Genomic DNA, 21,850 nt, shown 5'->3' on the forward strand with positions numbered 1-21,850 from the left:
CGTCTGTGACAGTGGATGACACCATGCAACATGTACACAGACAACTTGATTGAGAAGGAGGGAGGGAGGAAGGAAGGAAGGAAATGCTACTATTAACGTTTACAGAGAAAAACAAAAGCCTGCCTGTTGGACAGCGTATGGTTAGCCCTGACCTGAAACGTTCAGCTAACACAAAGGAGATGAAAAGCTGAAATTTCATTATAAGGAATGGTTTATTTTCAAGAATAAAATGTGCAAAGCTGTGGCTTGTGCATATCATTAAAAACAATATTTGAGATTTAGCATCCTCAAAAAAGTAGAAAGAGACTCATTTTCCTCGAGATAAATCACTCGGATCATTGTCAAACCCAAACATCATTGTCTTGGTTGTGCTAAAATCCAGTCCTTCTCTGGCACACACATAATTAGGAGTGGGGATGATCTTAAAATCACTACAAAGAGGTAATGCTGTATGTATCTTTTCTAGACAACAGTTGAGAAGTGTCCATTCCCTCTGCTACTATGCAACTTAAAAAAGCTGTGCTACTTACTTAGGCTTTTTGTGAAGAGTAACCTGGGTTGCAGAGATTATTTGATTTCATTAAATTAAGTCCATCTTAAATTCCACATTTCCATCTATATTTAATGGCAGCAAAAGATATATCCAGTCAGAGTCTAATTGCTCCTTAAAAATAACTGACATCCAGTATCCCTCCAGCAAAGGAGTCTGAAAAAAACCCACAGCAGGTTAACTCAGCTTGTGGGTCGCTCTCATCCCAGGGTCATCAGCACAACTACCAGATCTAGTAGATCTGTTGACTTTTCCATTGCTCACGCCAAGTCCTCTGCTCCCTCTCTCAAGGTGGTAACAATCTGTTCATGTTTTTTATAGCTCAAGAGTCAAACATCTAAAAGGTGTCTGGAGACAAAGTCAAAGTCCTTGAAGACATTCTGCTCCTTACGGGTTAGGAGAGCAACATCCTCTGGAGGAGTAAGGATGGGCTTTTGTGATGTAAACTCTTCATCAAAGTTGCTAATGTCAGTTGGGTCTCTTAGAGTGGGCACAAAAGGGGGCTTCAGAGTCCTGGCCAACAAGGCATCCCAATTAATTCCCTGTAAGAGAAGGAAGTGAACAGACCAAATTGACATTAAGATTATTTATGAAATGAGATGTTTATGGCTCACAAGGTAGGTGTATTTGTACCTAGAAGCAGCACAATCAGAAATAAACCACTTCTGGGAGCTTCCAGATCCCAGAATACACTCCTGGGAGATGTAATTTCAAACATGAAACACATTCTGGAATAGAGCACCGAGGTGCAATAGAAGCTACAACTAAAATCTCACTGATGACTAATAGGAAATATGCCTCCATACCAACAGAAAGTATATCACTCTCAGCTCAAGCACAAGAGATGAGGAGGAGGGATAAAGTGAGTTCCTACCTTAAAAAAGGCCTGGATTTTAATCTCTTCTGCATCTTTTTCCCCTGCTCCCAGTCTACGTTCTGGACATTTCCGAAGAAGCTGCAGGAAATATCAGGTCAAAATTAAACACTGGGAACAAAGGTGGACAGAAATCATATTCCAGAGAATAAAAAAAAAAAGAAAGGAGATGGACTGATCCCTCAGTATCTTCTCATTGTCACTTTGCAGCAAGGTCATAAATCTGCTAGTAATAGCTCAGACCATCTCATCTTAATTGTGAAGCCCTGACTACTGGGTTACATTTAAAAACTGAATGACTCTGACATTCCTGCCCTTGAATCAACACTTTTCCGTGTCAGACTTGGCAGCAATAGCCCTCAGTACGAAGTCTGCTTAGTCATCCTTAGACAGAAGAATAACATTCATGTAAAGGGAAGGAAAGGAAAAATATGTGTAAATGTGAAATGTTTCCTTAGTCTGTGTAGGCAGCTCCAGATTACACACACAAATGTTATCCAGTCCTAATAGAATCCCTCTGGATCCACTTCCACAATAAAGGCAAATTCCTCAGGCTCTCAGCAACCCATCAAGTCCATTACCTTCCGGATTATCGAAAGTGCCTCAGATGAAAGGAATCGTGGATACCGGACTTCATCATTGACAATGCTGTCAAAGACTTCCTCCTCATCGTCTCCAGGGAATGGTGACTGCAATTAGGACATCTGATTATTCAATCCACATAGCACCCATTCCTCACTATTAAATAGGGATGAGAAGAGCACACAACTGTATGAAATAGCGTTTGGCAAGCACTATGAATGAGTAAAATGTAATTTAAGTACTAACAGTTGACTGCATTCAGCAAAGTGTTATCTTACGTGATTGGGTGCTATTGCCACAAGCCTGCTTAGGGAGGTCCTCCTAAAGAAAGGTCTTACCTCACCAACAAGCATCTCATAAATGAGCACACCCAATCCCCACCAGTCTACTGCCCGAGTGTATGAGATGTCTGTCAGGACTTCTGGAGCCAGAAATTCAGGGGTGCCACAGAAGGTGTTTGTGCGGTCCCCAAAACCTATTCCTGTAGGAAAAGAACACTTGTAAAACCCAGCACACATTACTAAATGGATCACGTGCAGCCTCACCTTCTGGAAGCCACAGTTTATCACTGATAATCTAATGTTGTTAACCAGGCAAAGGTTCTCTTTAATGTCTGTAAACAGCAATAGCAGGTATGAAACCTGAGGCCCTAGACAACTCCAAATAAGAAATTTACAGACAATGCTTAAAGAAGCAGAAAAACAAGGCAATTCCCTGCAGATTCCATTGCTCAGTTACTCAAGTACACATTTTGTAGCATCCTATATTCTGGTGCCTTTGAACAAACAAACACATTGTAAACTCCTTTGTAAGTTTCCTGAAGATGAAAGGACAAAGTTCGCTTTCCAAGTTCATCATGGCCAGACAGGTCAGGGTGTTTTGTTGTTTGGTTTGTTGGGGTTTTTTGGTCTTGGTGGGTTTTATTTTGTTTTTAAGATGGGGATCAATGCAAGTTACACAGGACCACCTCAGTATCTGTATTTGCAAACAAACTACTGCAGCCCAGACCCTAAACTGGTTCTAATGGTTCAATTTCAGCTTCACCAATGTCACTCACCTTCCTTACACAATCCAAAATCTGCAATCTTCACAAATCCTTCAGCATCTAAAAGCAGATTATCCAATTTCAGGTCCCTAAAGGTAAATGAGAGGAAAGAAAATGGATGATGTCCTAGGGTTGCCAACCAACATCTTTTTTTGCACAAGAGGTGGAAGCTAGATGTTAATAAAGTCAAATTTAAACTGAGCAAAGTCTACCTTTGTTTTAAATCATGTATTATTTCAAAGATTTCCCTTAAGTTATTGATGTTTTCCTCTTAATGAAAGGCTCACAAAACAGTTTGGAGCTGGGTGGGGCTTATTAATCTGGAAAAGAGCACCCCACAACAGCATGACACAGTACTTGACTATGACAGTAAAAAGGAAAGAAGTGACTTACAGGTGCCCCCCAGAATGTATTGACATGTCAGAGAGGATTAATCACCTGCAACATGTCAGATGAATAGCCTCTAGATGACTTTCTTTACTTTAAACACGATGAACATGCTGATAGCAGCAGGCCATGGGGAAAACAAAGACAGACAGAAAGATTAGAGACCCTAGAAAGATAGTGAGCTCCAGACAGGAAAAATCAACTTTCAAGTTGCTGGACTGTCTTATTCATGAATTTTTGCTTCTTTACCTATAAACAATTTTCTTCTCATGCAAGAACTGGAGCCCCAAGACTACGCAGGCTGTGTAAAACCTAAAAGAGAGGAATAGTTATCAGGAAATATATATGAGAATCAAGTTAAAAATGTTTAGTGCCTGGAAACTAGACTAATTGTAACTCACTGTGCCACGTGCTCTGGAAAGACATCTTCATGAATGCGCATCATAAGATCACCACCTGGAGTATACTCCATCACGAAACAAGCATGATGAGGTGTCTGGAAACATGCAAACATGTTCACCAGGAATGGATGACCAGAAGAATTGACCACTTCAAATATTCGCTTCTCACAGTTCAAGCTGCCAGGATTCAAAGAATGAAAACGTCAGTGTTAAAACCTGGCAGAAAAGCCTGTTCTGAGAAAGACAGGATGAAGAAGGAAATTGTTACAGCTTAAGTCAGAGAAATAAAAAGTGAGGGGTAATAAAATATTTATCTTATATCCTTCCAAATCTTCAGTCTTACAATGTTCTTCAGGTATTATTCCACCAGAAGGCAGAAAGCAGCACTGTTATAAGTTTCCTTACTCAAGCCCTAAGGTCATATTTAACTTTAACAATGCCACGACCAGTACACATAAAACCTACTAGCATTTGATTACAGGTGTGTAAATGTACCCTCTGGCAATAGTACCATCTCTAAACCAAGCTTACCTATCGATTTCATCTCTCCTAATAATATCTTTTTTCTTCAGGGCTTTGATAGCATACAGCTTCCCAGTTGCCTTGTATTGAGCCAGCAGTACCTGAAAGACAACAGAAAAGCTTTACTTCAAACAAATCTGTTATTTCCTTATTGCATTACTTTGACTGTCTGGAGTGGATAGAAATAGTTTGTGTCAATAGGAGTCATTCTCAACACCAAGCTCAAGTAACTCCAAAAATTTAGCACTTTTTTCCTGCTCCTTGTACTGAAACAGTCTAGAAGGATGTTGGTGTAAGTTATATTCTTTAAACAAACAGTAGTATCACAGCTGGTGCAGTGCTTCATGAGCACCTCAGAGCTCTCACAGAAAGCAACTATGCACACAGATTTTGAGAACAGAGCTATTCTATTAGTGACCACCATGAAAAACAAAGGAATGGTAATGGCGTGCTTTATGAAATGACTCTCAGGATAGTTTTCTTCAGGCTTTGAAACCACAGATCTTCAGGAATTTTGACTGGTAACAAGTTATCATCTGCTTGTGTGGTTGGCCTGGGTTTGTTTTGTACATCTGTGCTGCAACAAATCTCTTCTATACTGCAACATTTCTATTTGGACTCTGAGGCAAAGGCCGCTCTTCAGAGCCACAGTCCCTCTGCTCTCTTTCACAAAGTGTACACTTCTGTATTACCTTCCCAAAGTGACCACGTCCCAACATAGCAATACAGTGAAAATCCTCAAGCTGAACTGTCCTCTTCCTGCAGACAAACACAGAATTGCTGAGACAATAACCAAAACATGCACAGATAACTAAAGAGTACATACTTCTGTTAGGTGAAGAAGCTCTATATAGCAAAATGGAAAGCAAACAGCTGCATCAACCACTCCTTGTCTAAGATGAAATCTTGAAAACTTAGGCTTGCTGTGTTCTGCCACTGAAAAAAGTAGCAGGTAACCACAAGGAAACTGCTCTCAGTGGCAACAGTCTAACTTGATCTCTGCTGGCAACAGGAGCAACAATTCCCACTCTCCAAAGCTTGCTTTCTCTGTTACTTTCCATAATAGGATTAGTTCCCCTCCACCCCCATCCTTGAAGTAGTAAAATTCAATTTTGCCTTCACTTCTTTCAGCAGGCTCAACAGCAATTGTGTTAATCAGACATGAGCATGTGTATCAAGTGCTAGTAGGATAAGGGCATAAGAAAAAAAGGTCTCTCTCAAGAACTGGAAATGAAACATGGTGAGACAACAGATATAAGATGTTGCTAGAAAAATCGAAGCTGAATAAAGAGATGCTGTGTCAGCCACAAGGTGTTACCAGGGAAACTCAGACTGCAGAACTGCTTGGAAATAATAATTAAAAAACCCCCAACAAACAACCCACATCCTAAACACCCTAGTCCAGGATCATCTTTACATGGCAGCAGATACTCTGGGACACCTCCAGTCAGTGAAACAAAAAGCAAAGTGTCTACCCATGAAGGACTCAAATCCCTCCTCAGCCTTCTCAGAGGGAAAGTAGGCAGGTACCTGACATAGTTTTGAAGATGGGACCCCTCAAAATTGATGATGAAATTATGAAGATAATTCTATGATCTGAACTCTAAGATCAGCTTTGATAGATTTTGCTATTTATGCTTTTTTGGTCAGTATTTGTTCAACAATAATAATTATTTTTTTATTTGTCCTGGTTTTGGTATATTTACTGCTGTGTGCTGTTGTCCTGTACAAATTGTGTAGATATAACTGCCATAGACTATAAACAACTTACTGGTTTATACCTCCCTACGTAATGAAATACAGTGTATCTTGCATATCAATAGAAACAGAAGTGTGAGCGACAGCAAAAGTGGTTCTGAAATTCATTACTTAGAACACAGATATTTTTAAATATACCACACCATAAAACTTCAAACAAGGAAGCACTTGAAGATAGGTAAGTGTCTACTCAAATAATCTATTACACTCTAGTGTACAGTCTATCATCACTAGGCTAAATGCTGGGGTTCAAAAGCAGATGAGTCACATTTGGACAAGTTCAGAGCAGACTTTTCATGGTACTGTCTATACTCAGCACTAAGAGGCTGCTGCTGAGAAACCAAAACAGACCTTGAGCTGAATTTTAGACTGCATGCTCAAACATTTCAGTCCAGTGCCTCTTTAACCTGTGACCCAAGACAGCCCATGCTGTCCACAGTTACCTTGGAGATGCTGGGACTGTTATAGCAGAGCTGCAGGACTTCTCTTCAACATGCAGCCTCTTCAGACACTAGGAACAGAAAGGAAAGGACAGAATCTGGAATCATCAAGTCAGATCTGAACATCCACATCCAAATTTTCTCCTCTGTCATGAATCAGCATAACCACAGACAAGTTCTTGCAGTTGGTCATCCCCTCTGCTCAGAGGGAAGCAGCATGAAAACAGATTATCAACAGTCACACATAACACGTGTGATATTTTTTTATAGGCTCAAACCCTTTCAAGTAAGTGCTTTTATAAGTCTGGGATAAAACATTTCCTTTCTAGGAAAAAAAGACATTTCCTGTCCCAGGAAGAGTCATAATGATCAAACAATGCAGCTTCCTCTATCACCAAAGGCAAATAAGAAAGGGTAAGATGTGGTAGAACACAGGTAATTAACCATTACACTACTCAAAACAATTTTCCTGCTCCTTCCTGCCAGAAAAATAGAGCTCTTCTTGGGTTTGCCCAGTTTCTTTAATAACAAAGAACTCCATCTGGTCCTAAAAGCCTGCCTACCTTCCTTCCCCACCTTCTCGCTGCACTCTTGCTCTGAACTCCCAGTTTAATTTTTGTAAAGACTCCATGCCAAAACAGCTCACTGGATTCTGAATCCCTGGAGATCAGCCAGCTAATGAGGAGATGCCTGTCTAAAGTACAGTTGATTTCTCCAGTAAGAAACAAATAAGAAGAACTGGGCATTGAAAGAATCACAGCCAATAAAAGGTCTCCCTGTTAGCCCTGATGATTACCGGAGAATCTGCAGGAGATGGGGCTGATTCTTTGGAGTTGGCCATTTGGAACAGGCGTGGAGGCTTAGGTGGTGCTCCATCAGCAAATGTGAGCTTAGCCGCAGGAAAGTCACTGCATTTGCAAGACAAAATTAAAGGAGATTGCCTTAGAACAGAACACCATACAGACACATCCTTTCTGTATTAATTCAGCCCAACACACTGGACAACAGGACTCTCTGATTCACATCGCAAGTCTGTGAGGTATCAAGAGTTATGTTCTCCTAATAAATGAAGCTGGTAAGTTGGTGATGGTTAAACTCACATCCAACGGCTCTCTGATGCTATAAAAATCAATTAAACAGAGGTACATAGAAATAAATCACTATGATAAAGAATTTAAAGGAAGCCTTGATTTCAACAGCAATACAGTGGTTGCTTTTTTTTTTTTTTAGCTTTTCTATGTCTTGTGAATCAGCAGTAACAGTGTTTATACATACTACGTACCTTCTATGCGATGTACCTTCTGAGTGCTCTATTATGTCAGTGGTTGCAGTACACTTAGCCTCATGAAGGAAGAGTGCACTTTTTACTACAACAATCACATCGTGATCTTGCCTGGAGTTCAGTTACTGTACTGGTAAAGATACTTTATAAGTGCAATTTTTTTCCATTACAGCATAAAACCAATACACCTTTATTTGTATATAAAGTAACTTTTGAAATCTGCTTTTGGTTACGTTTGAGTTTTGGGGTTTTCTTCCCCCTTTTCTGTTTTTTTGCTGTTGTTTTCTTTCGTTTTGTTGTTTTTTTGTGTTTGTTTTGGGGTGTTTTATTTTGTACCATCACAGTGTTTACTTATCACCACTTGCCCACAGATCTCACTGCAGACGAAAAGAAAGCTGTTGAAGTCCCACTGGCTCTGGAACACACTGCTTGTTAGGAGAGCAGTTCTGGAAATCAGACCAAGTGCTAACAATAAGTCAGAGCAACCCACGATGTACTGAACACCCCACTAAAATTACATAATTTCAGGCAGCACTTAAAATCCTCAGATACATTTTTTGGATCAATATCTTCCTCCACCTTAGTAAGATGCAACCAAAGTTTACGATCTATCCTACACCCGTTTCAGAGTGTCATCCAGCAACACTCAGAACATGACTTACCTACTCAATTTGGACATTGGATCAACATGACTTTGTGGGGGAACTGGAGAAAAATCTGTGTCAATGGGATCATGGAGTGGGGGACTCAGGGTGCCCATGGAACTACACGGAGGGAGGAAACTCATCATCAGGCGACCCCAAGCAGCAACATTTATGTTCATTTGAGGAGCTCGGAGAAATTCTTTCCCTGGAGGAGTCAGAGTCAAAACACCAGTGATTTAACAACACACAAATTACAATCTCATGTACTGTTAAATTATTGTTTTCACCCAAACACCCGTGGGTTATTCAAAAAGGGATCCCATCTCAGGGAGAATGGGCTTTTTCCCCCCCCGGAAGAAAGATTAGTAATGATGATGATATAGATCTACTGTTTCACTTAAGTTCAGTTCCACAGAACATCTTAACAATCCTCAAGTAGAAACTGCATGAAACATAAAAACCCTTATTTTAAGTCAGGTTTTCTTCTATTTCAACACTGTATTTTAATTAGGCAGCTTGCTAACAGAAAGTTTCTGAAATTGCCTTAAAAAGAGTCAAACATTTGGAATGTTTTTGTTATTTTTACTACTTCCTGAATAATATAATATAAAATCTCATTTATCCCCACTGCCAGGAGTTCTCAGTATGTAAAGTCTTACCTTATTCAGCTTCACATGAAAGAATTTGCAGACAAAGAAGAAAGTATGCAAGTTATTCCAGTCCCTAAACCATTAATCTGAGATGCCAGCTCTAAAGACTTGACAATCAGTAGCCTGCTCATGATACAGTCTTCTATAATTCAGAGTTTTCCTGAAAACCTTCCAAACTCTGTTCATCAGTAACAGCATTACTGGTTAAATTAGCACAGCTTGAATCCGTGATCTTGCTAAGGAGGCTGTTAAATAACTAGTAATTATATCTTCCTCACAACGTTAATTATGAGTAGAAACACCACAACAATTATCACATTACACAGCCAGGCTGCCTACATGTTTTGTGATTGAACAAACTTTGCCATTCTAATAAGCCAACCTACTTACACACAGGAATCCGCAAGCATTTTAGTGTCTTGCAAACTCAGTGGGATAGGAGGGTACACCAGCCTGCTTGTGCAAACCCCTGTCCTCACCTACAAACCCTATGTAGTAAGCACTCAGCTCTCCAGCAGCTTACCTTTCTGTTTGGGGAAGATGCGTTTCTGTCGCTGCAGTTTTGGCTTTCTCTCAATGACAGGATTACAGAACATCACCTGGCAGAGAAGCAAAGAGGATTTGTCAGGATTTTTCATTTACACCGTGAACACAGACCTTCACACGTGCCTGCCCTCTCATCAAATTCTCCATTCATATCTGTTCGATAAGTCAGGAGTCAATTACATAGGCTCCAGACTGTGTTATTCTAGCTTCACCCTCTAAACATCTGTTACTTTAGCAATGGTTTTAGATGCTGGAATTTTCTGCTACCTGAAAGCAGAAAAAAACCCAGACAAATTCATATCCCAAACATCATTAATCTAATTTGTAAAGCCATGCATAAAGAACACATCCATTTGTAGGGTAAAATAAGTATTAGTCCATGGCAAAGAAGTAAAAACCAAAACACCAAAACCAACACCCACAAAACCATAAAACCCAGATTTGCCTCCTCTCCTGCCTTCTTTGGTACATGAGGTCAAGATCTCCTGCTTTTGGAGAGATAACCACAGGAACTTTCATCACAACACAAAGGAGAAAGTACTGTGGCTTTTAAGGGATTACCTGCATAATCTCTTCATTGATGGCACTTGAAACTATTAACCTCAGAAAGATGATAAAATAGCATACCCAGAGGGAATGTAGGTCTCTGATTCTACAGCCTCTGTGATTCAATTCTGACCATGAAGCCATATGTTTAATTAAAGTGTCACCAATGACTCACAATGAAAGCAAATAAAATCGAACAGATTTCACAGCACACACACATATAATTACAGCGGAGCAGTTGAGGAGTCACTCCAGGCTATGGCATATACACATCTATTAAATCACGTTGCTCCTTATACAGAAAAGGATTTCAGGTGTCATTATACTCTTCTAGATTATTGCTTCTTCCATCCATTGTATCCTGGGTTAAACAACTGCTTTCAGGGCAAGCACCCTAAGCAGAGTTCTCTTAAAAAGAAACAAAGCTTATACCTCTGCAAAAAGCATTCCTTGGGGTTCCAGTGGGAGGCACATCCCATGACGTTTGTTATCCAGAAAATCATCCAAACGTAAAAACTTCACTGCACAAAGTTCTCTCCAGTCTCTCCAGTAAATGGCAATTTCTAGCTCACGAGACTGATGGGATGGATGAGTGGCAAGGGAAAGGAAAAAAAAGGCAGGAGAGAGTTACATACTACTCCATGCTCTGGCAATGGCATACACATGCTGCTGTTAAAAGTAAATAAGTAAAATCAGTAAACTAAACAGTATGCATAAGAATCTTCTTTAATACTTGTTTCCTACTTTCTCTGTTGTTTCCACACCTTAATTACAGACCCTCTGAAGATGGTTGTCTTGGCTCCCAATTTCAGAAATCCCTGTGAGAGCCACTTTGCTGATAACTGAAGTAAAACTGTTCAGATAAGGAGAGAAGGACAACAGATGCTGTTCAGGCTGAACCTCTGCCAGAGATGCACTGCCTTCAGGGGAAGGCTAAGATAACTGGTGCAGAAAAGGACATGGGGACAGCAGCAATGCAGACCTCACTCAAGTGGAATGGCAGCTAAACAAGCAAATCAGGCAAGGTGAAATGGAAAAACAAACACCACAAGGAATCTAGGGCAGACTTACCCGGTCCAGCTCAATGACAAAGCTCTGGTCCCATGCCTGATTATTAACTGGTCCCCAGTTTGTTTGGCCAACCACTTTATTGTCCACTTTGAGAACAGCAAGAACCTCATCTAAACAAAGGAGAAAACATGGACTATAATATTTTACCACAGAAAACTTCCCATGCTCAAGGCAAATATCCCAAACAACTGCAATTTCTAGAAGAGCAGAGGGAGGACCAGGTAAAATGCAATTAACTCTTAGCTTTGCAGAAAACAGGTATCTTGTAATTACACTTGCACGAGGCTAATCAATACCATGATGAGAAGACCCCATATGCCACTCAGTTCAGGAGGGAACCCCATACTCACTACATGGCTCTTCATTCCGCAGGTACTTCCCTGCAACACTACGGCCATGGATACCCAGGCCAACTCTTGTTCGGGAAAGGGATCTCAAATCACTTGGGCTGCCACAGATAGGAGAAGAACTAGTCATTCGGGAACGTCCTGGAACATTTTCCAATAGATCCTGACATCCCATTAGTCTCACTTCCAATGTTCCTGAGGAATTTGAGGAGAGTAAAGAATATTATTACTATTAAATCTTCACATTCATCCCAATTTTGTGTAATATAAAAGATAAAATTATTCCAGTCAGCCTTGTCCTCAAGAAGGGTCTGAGAATTTCTCAGATTCATGGTTTCTTGGTTTATAGCTCAAATCTACCCCAGATTAAGGGATTGCAAATCCATATGATTAAAAAGCTCTGCCTGGCCTAGAAGACATAAATCCAGTCCCTAGAAAATCCCCATGTAGCAAAATGCAGTACAATAATGAAAATAAATGCAATTATTTTTTCCCCTCTATTCTCCTCACAAACAACATGCCATGCAGGACTCATGTACCTGTAAGGGCTGTAGGTTTGACAACTGAAGTTGGTTGGATGCTGCCATGTTGAGCTCCCAGGGAGGAAGTATTTACTAGTTCCTGCTTGATGAGTGCTCTTTTTGGATGATCAGGAGAAAGCTCACTAAGCTGACGTTCCAAGGACAAGCGCAGCAGGTCAATCTTCTGAGAGGACTCTTGCAAACGACCCTGAGCCTGGCAATATGAAGGAGAACAGAATACAGGCATCATACAGCCCTAGTCCAGGTACTATGAATCCTTTTGAACTACTAAAGCAAGCTGCCAACCCAGACCAGATAACACCTTACTAATAAAGGAAAAAGACTAAATATTTTCCTACAGATCCTGATCACACCCCTCAGTGTCACTTCTGAAGGAATGTTATTCCTAGAAGGGAAAGTGATCCCAGTTTGTTCTCAGAGAGACAGGAAATACCAGATTAATAACTCTAGATTAACTCCATTCATTCATGCTATATCACTGATGTTGAAGCACCATGAAAGCACCCTCTCAGGAAAGACTGAATAAGTGCTTACCTCAGCCAAAAACTTTCGGTCCTGTACCCGACTCCCTCCCAGGATCTTCAGCACGTTTTTGGCCCCCTCAGCTACAGCAGCTTCAATGCGCAGATGATGTCTCAGCTCCTCAATACGCAGCTCCAAAGCACTGATGGTGCTCCCCATCCTCACTGGCAATTTGGGAGATAAAATATGGCAAGGATGAGAACTGACTGAGCACTGTGGATCTTAAGGCTTTGGCTGCATCTGTTCTGGGCTGTTATCAGTTACTTAAAACACCCTACCTGCTGGATCCACTGGGTCTTCCATCCCTCCTGCTGACTGAGATACTTTCCCAATGTGCATGCGGATTATCTCTATCTTTGTCTTGCTGTCCTGAAGCATCTGCTGAGCTGTAGCCAGCAGCTTCCGCTCCTGCCAAAAAGAAAGCATAGGCAGAGAGGGAGCCCCGCTCATTAAGAATGGATTGCAGTGAGGTGTTCACATATGAGGATGAGGTGATACCTTCAAGAAGGGTCATAAATGATTCTGAAATAGCATACAATAAGCAGTTATGTAAAGGAGATACCTCCGAGGATCAAGGACTTTGAGATCACTATCTCCATTTTTAGAGGGAAAGGACAGGTCAAGGTGATGTCCAGTTATAATACTAAATCTTGCAGTCACTGAGACTAGTGATTCACTGGTTAACTGCGCTTACACTGTTTTGTGAACAGAGGTTTTTAACAAATAAGATTATCACACCCTCTACACTGCTGGTCTGGATAAATTAAGCTTCATAATAAACTTGGAATTTATTGGTTTTTTAATGTGTCTTTTAAATATTTTAATTTGTCTTTTAAATAAGGTTATAGCAAACTCAAACATCCAGTAATTATAGGTTGGAGTAAGTCCTTGGCAAATGAAACATGCATCATTCACTCCCTTTTTGATTCCTGCTAAATTCTTGAAATCTGTACCATGTTGCAGTAAGTCTAATGCAAAGTTACAGTATTGGTTGTCCTGTGCTGTAATGTGACATGCTGTCACTATGCTGGGAACCAAAATGCAGAGATAGGATTCAGCCAAGAAGCTTTACAAATTAATTTCTTCCACACACCAATTAGCAGAGAGTTTTTATGTATGTATTTTAAACACACATTTCAAACCAAAAAATCCATATTCTCAAATGGTTGCTTATTCCTGTTTACCTTGGATGTTGAATACATTTGGATCATGTTTTCAGCTCCCTGTTTTACTTTCATTTCAACATGCAGCTGCTTTTTCAGAGCTTCAACCTTCCTTGCCATGGGGTCTGGGTTTCTTTCCCAGAGACAAGGATCTGGAGACACTGATCCATCTGCACAAACAATACAATCAATACCATTAGTCATATTATCTTGTGTCATTTCACTGGGTTATTGATGGGTGTCTCTATGAAATAAGGTTAGGCTATAAAAGAAAGTACAAAAAAGTCTTGTCCACAAAATTGACTGCAAAACACTCTTTCAAATGAAAAATCAATATTTCTTAGTTCATCAATGAATCCGTTCTCACAAGCACTCTTTGAACTTTTTATACTCATTCATCCTGTCAGATACTTGGCTGATCAACTGCCCAGAAACTCTGTTCAAATCTCTTCAATTCCACCTGCAACCTATGCCTGAATATTACCTGTATCCAGCACTCAGCTGGTCTTCTCCCTATATTGATCTCTCATGTTGCCTTCTTTCACTTTTATTGCCCCATACTCAACTTTTTACTGCACAAATAATTTCGTCAGCTACATACAACAGAAGAAATTCTTACTACTTTTGAGCCCTCAGCAGAAAAATACATCAATTCAATATATATAAATATGAAGCACTATAAGAGAATTTTCCTGTCAATCATAACCCAAGCCCTACCTGTCTTAGTCTCCTCTTTGTCTGTTATTACAATCCTTGCATTAAGCTCCTGAAGGTCCCAATGCAGTTGCTCCAGTTTTCTGTTGGAAGATTTCAGCACATGCTCTATATGAACAAGATTCTTTCTGTCTGTTGTCGCTTTGCGCAGGTTTTCTGCTCCCTCTTTAATCTTCAGTTCTTTCTGGATAGCACGGCGAAGCAATTCCTTCTCACCCTCCAGTTTTTGCTGGAAGCCTGGATCCATTAAGTTCACACCATTGCTCAGCTGCAAGAGACAGCTGCCCTGTAATCAAGCCAATAGGATTTCAGAGATAACCCACTTCAACCATTTTTATGGTATAGCAATACCCTCATAACATTCCACTACTCCATTTCATTTAGAAACTGGTTCAAACAAATTCTTACGCCAAACTTTTCAGCAAATTTCCAACAAGACCAGACCTACACTTAAATTGCAGAGGACAGAACACAACTTTTATCTTAACATGCCTTAATTTCATTTTAAACCATACTGGAGAAAAACCTTCACATTGTCTCCCTGTTATTTAAAGTCCACACACATCTTTGCTCTTCAAGTATCAAAGCCCAGCCAATGTTTGCTCTTGTTCTGATCACCATTCCCTTTTACTAATATGATGTAGTAGATACAGATTTTTATGTGGATGTGTCTTGATGCTGACTGCTCAAAGACACATCCCAACTAACCCATTACAGCTTTCTAGGCACATCACAAGCATGTGTTAACTCTTGGCTGTTAGGCATGAAGAAATAAAATGTAAAACCTACAGCTGTTTCTACAAATGAACAAGCAACAGAGTAGGCTTAACTTTCTGCTGTCTCTCCAAGGTGAGCCAATTGTTGTCTCAGTCTCTATTCTGTGATTTACAGGCAGTAAAGCCACTTAGAAACATGGACTATTTTGACTTGCATTAGTAATATTCAAGCTTGATCTACACCATTTTCAGCACTGCTTGTTCTAGTCATGTATCATCAGCTCTGGACAGAGATGCTCTGTTTGCAGGCTGTGGACATACACAGTACAGGCAGCAGCAGCAGAGGTGTATCTTACCACATAAACACTGGACTCACACCAGAGCTGTGAAAGCTTTATCCATGAGGATGCTACTTAAAACTGTAACAGATCCAAGCAAGACATTGTTTCTCTCTTCAACAGGAAGAGTGCCTTTAAGGCATTCAAAACAATACATATATTAATAACCTAACATTAATGATTCAGCATACTCCCTGCTCAAATGCAAAAGCAATGGTTGTCAAGCTCTACTACACTGACTGAATGCCACACAGCAGGTCAGTGACTGAAGACAGAACTCAGGAATCCCAACTTGCTTTCACACTCCTTAGTCGGTTGACCACATTTCCAACAATAAACCACACTGGTTTTGTGTTACTCAGGTACAATACTGCACTTTAGGAGTGTGCTGTGCATTCAAAGCTGAAGCCATTCACACAGAAACAATTATTTAATCAAAGACCCAACCAAACATCCTCCATCAGTTTTTGCTGATTTCAGTCTAACAGCAAAATAAAGAAGAAGGAAAAAAAACATCTATTTTAAAGCTGGCTTAGAACCAAGTTGGGTCTGCAGGAGATACACAATAGCCAAAACAGGAGTTGCTCAGTTTGGTAACAAAAACGTTCAGATTAACATCCTGATTCCAGGAAGTTCTCGCCCAATTAATAAAGCCAGGAACTATAAGCCAGAGCTTTGATAAACATCCAAAGTTTTGTGAGGAAGAACTTGAATCATGGAGTTCCTGAGTCACAGGCAACCTTTACCAGCTCCGAGTTGAAAAATCAGTAAGCTCTTTATCCAGTCTGTAGCAAGTGACTAAAAGGAGTCCATTTGGCTGCAACTCTCATTTAAATCATTAGAAAAAAACATAGAGATCTCTTTTCTATCCAAACTATGCAAATGGATGTAAGCAATCCATCCCCTGGATCTGCTCAGAGCAACAGAATGAGTAGTGGTGCAAGTGTAATACCAATGAAGGGAGCTGAATACAGAGACCTGTGTATTGATTCAGAGAACAGGTATAGTCTGGGCAGTTTTGGGGTCAGTTTTCCTCCACATCACTCTCTGCCAAAAGCTCTTATGAATACTGGTTAATGCACCATGCTATTTTTATAAATATATTTAGAATGTAAGCATGGCATGTTTTCACAGAATCCTGGAATGGTTTGGCTTGGAAATGACCTTCAGCTCATCTAGTTCCAACCCCCTGCCATGGGCAGGGACTTTTTAAGGAGGATGGAAAAGCTGAATTTGTATTTGGATTGATCTATTTTGCATTCTGACTCAGGAATTTCGGTGGGGTAGCAGGAGACTGCCCCAGCCCATGCTGCAGCTGTTCTTGGGCTCCCTACAAAGCTAAGTCCTTCAGGATAAATCTTCAACACAATCACAAAACGCATTTACAACTTGCAGAGAAATATCCAAGCAGGCTCAAATAAACTCACTTTTGGTACTTGTAGTAGGGCTGCCACAACTCACCCAGGGCTTCCGCTAGGCTCCTAGCACTGAAGTGTCTACACTGCTTCCTAACTGGCAGAAATAGCAGCAGTATCAAAGTTGCACTTAGTCCTTGAGATTGCAGCCTGGGAGGATCCCATCCCCTTAGCGGTTATGCCCAGTTTGACAATAAGCTTCACCTGCACAAAGCCCAGAGCAGACCTGGGTCTTAACAGTTTCACACAGAAACTGATTTACGTTTGATTGAAACTATTCAAATAAGAAAGCTCACATGTGTTCACCAAGGCGCTGAAAATCACATCCTTCAGGGCAACTTTGTGCTGTAGGGAAAAGGCCAGTGTGGGGCACACTCATGCTGGCCACATTCACTCTTTACAAGAAAAAAGTCACTTGCAATCCCCTCTGGAGCCATTCAGCTCCCTTCCCAACTCCAATCAGTGCAAGGGTGGAGAGCAGCGAGAGGGGGAGAACCCAGTCTTTTGTGCCGCTCTCTCCATCCCATCTTTCCCAGATTAGGCTTGAAACGCCTCAAGGGATCAGGGCAGGGCACCTCGGGCACTGCGCCGAGCTTATTCCAGAGCTGGATGTTTATGGGAGCCCGGCGGCCCCCCCAGCCCCCCGCTGACCCACACCTCCCCGATGCCGGGGCAGGGACTCCCGCAGCGGGCACCACCCTGGCCCGAACCCCGCTCCTCTGAGGCGGCCAGGGACGTGTTTAGGGGATCCCACCCGCTCCGCACGGCTGAGGGGACAGCGGGAAGCCCGCTCCCGCCACCGCCGCTCCCTCCCTGTCTGCCCGGGGCCGGGGGGCTTCCGGAGGGCAGGAAAGATGGAGGAGACCCCCGAAAGGGATAGGAGACCCCATAAGGATGGAGGCGGCCGCCCAGCATGGGGAAGCCCCCTCACCTCAGGCCACCCGCCATAAGACCCCCCCCCTCCTTGCGCTCACCTGCGGGGTCCCCGCCGCCATTGCTCCGTGCGGCACCGCCAACAGCCGGCACTTTTCAAACTGCAGCCCTCCCGGGGCGCGGCCGGCGCCGGCCAGCGCCCTCTCGTGGGTGCGGGCCCGGGGGAGCTGCCCGGGCCAGGCCGGACCGCAGGGAGCAGGAGCCGCCCTTCCCCACACGCCGCCCTGGCCGGAGGCCGCCCCGCTGCCTCCCCCGCCCTGAGGGGAAATGCGCAGCCGGGAGCGGGCGGGAGCGAGGCGCGGCGGGCCGGGCGCTGAGGGCACTGAGGTACCTGCCGCTCTGGCCGGGACAGCAGCTCCGTCGAGTCGCCCTGCTGGGAAGGAGAGGATTTAGGGGCTTCGTTCCATGTAGGTACAGAAATGGTGGGTTCGCGATGGAGGGGCCGTACAGGGACATACACAGCGGCAGATATCCTTATCCGGATATCGGGCTTTGATCACTTGTAGACACCTCTGGGTGCTGTGAGGAAAAATTCCTGTGGCTGGGCCCAGCTTGCTGTGCTGAGGATATCGGGTGGTTTCCAATTGGAGTTCTCCACATTGACTCCTAACTGGTGTCTGTTGGTAGAGGAACAAGCAAACGGCGCCTCTTCTCTAGCCAGGATGCTCCCCTGGAACCGGGACATTCCCTGGTGTCACTGCTGGTTTTTGCCTAACTGCCCCTTTACGTGTGGTATCTGGTGTTTCAGCTGAATACTGGAGCAAGAAAAGAACCCAAATCCATTGGCAATGCTGGCAGTAATCCCCCAGCTATCACAAGGGACACCCCACTATGCTGTCTTGCAGGACTGATTTACAGTGTGTCATAATGCTTAAAACAAGTCACAGATACTTAGTGCTTTCAGGTGGGGCAGACCACCACTTGTAAGATCCCTTCTCAGCAGTTTTACGTAATGTTATTATTGCACTAAAATGCTTGGTTTTGGGCCTGGAGCAAGGCACAGCTTTGAGGCAGAAGGCATTTGGAGGTTTCAGCATTCCCACAATCAAGTTTAGAAAGATTAATAAACAGAAATGGTTTCCTTTTATTTAATTAGAATAGGTTTTTTCTATCATAAGCATTTTGTAAATGATCTGCAAGTGAATAATTAGGAAATCAGCAGAAATTTAACTGTCTTAACTGAGTTGAATTAATAAAGCCTTAAACTTCTATAAAACCTTTGATCATGCTCTTGTTGTTAATAAAGCAAGTGCATTAGATTAATATAAACCCTTTGGAACCTATTGCTATTTGTAACATGGCCCAGGCTCTGTTTAGTGTTTAAGGAATTATTATGATTAGGCTGTATATTCATTGAAAGTACTGGAAAGGGGAAAGTAAAAGCTGGTAGGTGTGGGTTGAAGCCCAGGACAGGGACACGACCATCCCTCCAGCAGACTGGGCTTGTCCCAGCAGCCAGGATTCAGGTTGTATTTGTCTTGGGCTGAAGGAGAGATTTGGGGTTGTGGCTGCAGAGACCATTTTGCTGCTCTCGGGGTTCACGGGAGGGCTTCCCCATCTTTCCTTCAGGTCTTGTGCCCCCCAGGTGAGGCAGGGGAGCCCTGCCCTCCACCAAACCATCCAGAGGAGATAGGACATGTGCAGCACAAGCTTGTGGATGAATTGCATTTGGCAAGCATTAAAAGGCAGAAGCACTGGGAAAGGATGCCCTTACTTCCTAAAGTCCTTTGCCAAGTCTCCCATTTTATGCTCCTTCCTGGCCCTTCAGGAGGGGACTGGTGCTACAGCCCATGTTGGGTGCCGCAGAAACCCACCCTCCCTCCCTGTATGAGCTTGGAGAAAAAGGACTAGCTGAGGACCCAGGAGAGCAGAAGTTAGGTCTTACAGGGATCCCTCCACCAGAGTACATTCACTCAGAGAAGGTGATGATAAGAAGTCTTAGAAGTTTCCATTTTTAATGCAGCAGAGGGAGAGCAAAAGATTAAAGCATACATCTGATCCCCAGAGGAAGCAAGCATCATGTTCAAGTCACTTGTGACCTCTCATCACTCTTATCACACTGGGCATCTGGTATCTTTAAAGAAGGAATCGCTATCAGCCTGACCCATGAAAGATGATGCTGAGTTTGGGACTAGTAACTGATTTGAAAAAGACTCTTGGAAATTGTAACATCAAGTAACAGTTGAATGTACTTTAATTCCTTCAAACAGAAGGATATCTTGAAGGTACATCAGAGAAATTATTTGATTTCAGTCTTTTCAAAGAAAAAAAAAAACCCCATGGCTTCAAAATTCAGGAACAATATCCAATAAACAAAGTACTATGGTTGTGCACCTGGTTTAGTGTGGTACAAAGAGAAGCTTACAGATTCAAATGATGGCATAAATGACTGAGCAATCCATTCAGATAATGCTTGTTTACAGGGACAAAAACCATCTTGACAAGTATGAATAAGCACACAGATCATCTGTTTAAAAAAAAACCCAAACCTTTTTAACTGTATTTACACACACATGGATGTATTTTCTTTCCTTTGACACTAGAAATTACAGACAAAAGATTCCAGTTTATACCAATTAAACTTCAAACAAAAATAGTCTTTCAAGTCATTCAAGTCATACAGCCCCACAACAGTAGTTTCATTCTTTTTTAAACTGCTGCCAACTCTATATTCTAACTCTGGAAATTCAGGCCAAAAAGGCTGAATTCAGTTTCCACCTGTGACAGATTTCAATTGGCAGCATTAACGGGATGTGAGGAGCTCAAAGAGCAGTGGGGAATTAATGAAATACAGACATGTAATAAGAATGAATCTCTCACTCTTATGCAAGGTGAAAGTCTTTAAATGCTCATTATATGCATATACAAATTAAATGAAGTAAAAATGGATACCCATTACACATTCAGCCAAATTAGACATTAAGTGAACAGTCAGAGCACATGATGGCCATCTGTAGTATTTCTTCAGCATTGCAGAGAAATGTGCTAATCCCTACTCATGTCTTCCATTGCTAGAAAAAAATTACACTTAAATAATGGTTTATTCTTTTAGCACATTAGTTTACTCTTTAGCCATTGTCAGGAGTAAAACCTTAAGTTTCTCAAGCAATTCAGTATTATCAGTACAGTAGCAAGAGTGTTTTGGAAACCTCTAAATCCTAAATAGACAATCTGAGAAGAAAAACCTCAGAAGTACTATTTCATTATCCAGACTACTGATTTCTTGTTCATGGATTTGAATTTACAGAACCTGAAGCTTTGATTACTTTCCAGTTTTTAGAGGTTTTCTGCTAGTAACCAACAGGGGTGTAACAATGGTACAATATTTTTCCTAAAGCATGAAAAAGACCAGGAAAAGGTGATTTTCCTTGAAAAGCTACAGTTAGGACTACATAACAATTAAGTAACATGGCATCATGGCAAGAAATACCACATCGACGCTCTATCACAACAGCAAATGGTTTCCAATCTCAAAACAAAAAAATCAAAAAAGAATTAAAACTGAAGAGACTTCATCAGTTTGGTTCCTTCTCTCTCTAGATGCTAAGAAACCATTCCTGATTAACATATTTACCCTGCAAGCAGGATCAGGGCAGAAGCTTTTGTTGAGATGGACTAAAGTAAATGGTTGCCTTATTTTTGCATTGCTCACATGCAGACTGGATGTTTTATTGTCTCAGATAACTGGATTAAATTCAAGCTGGACCAGACACTTACAGAATGTTTCCCCCACATGTTATTTGGGCATGTCTTAAACAGAGATTGATTTTGTTCTAAGTGTATTTAAGTATCAAAAATGCCGAATTTAACGACAGCAAATTCTGTGAGGAAAAGGAATCAGAGAATATAACAGCAAGTCTTC

At 41.8% G+C, this 21,850-nt stretch overlaps 1 protein-coding gene across 2 annotated transcripts; it reads right to left on the reverse strand.

Annotated features, from left to right (window-relative positions):
- Positions 1–193: 193 nt before the first annotated feature.
- Positions 194–18,154, reverse strand: PKN3 (protein kinase N3). 2 transcript variants are annotated; one of them, XM_034067914.1, is made up of 22 exons: positions 18,030–18,050; positions 14,590–14,872; positions 13,894–14,042; positions 12,988–13,117; positions 12,722–12,873; positions 12,185–12,380; positions 11,649–11,840; positions 11,299–11,408; positions 10,660–10,803; positions 9,659–9,734; positions 8,504–8,690; positions 7,356–7,467; positions 6,563–6,630; positions 5,054–5,120; positions 4,371–4,462; positions 3,840–4,016; positions 3,688–3,750; positions 3,064–3,140; positions 2,345–2,487; positions 2,006–2,113; positions 1,425–1,505; positions 194–1,092 (listed from the first exon to the last, which is right to left on the reverse strand). In XM_034067914.1, the coding sequence occupies exons 1-22, from the start codon at positions 18,048–18,050 to the stop codon at positions 880–882; spliced, it is 2,841 nt and encodes a 946-aa protein (XP_033923805.1). In that variant the 3' UTR covers positions 194–879. The 2 variants fall into 2 exon arrangements, 1 of the variants encoding a protein (XP_033923805.1); XR_004550140.1 differs by lacking the exon at positions 194–1,092 and having other exon boundaries at positions 1,466–1,505; positions 2,006–2,128; positions 18,030–18,154.
- Between the last annotated feature and the right edge of the window lie 3,696 nt (positions 18,155–21,850).

Source organism: Melopsittacus undulatus, chromosome 11 (genome assembly GCF_012275295.1).
Source record: "Melopsittacus undulatus isolate bMelUnd1 chromosome 11, bMelUnd1.mat.Z, whole genome shotgun sequence".
Taxonomy (NCBI): Eukaryota; Metazoa; Chordata; class Aves; order Psittaciformes; family Psittaculidae; genus Melopsittacus; species Melopsittacus undulatus.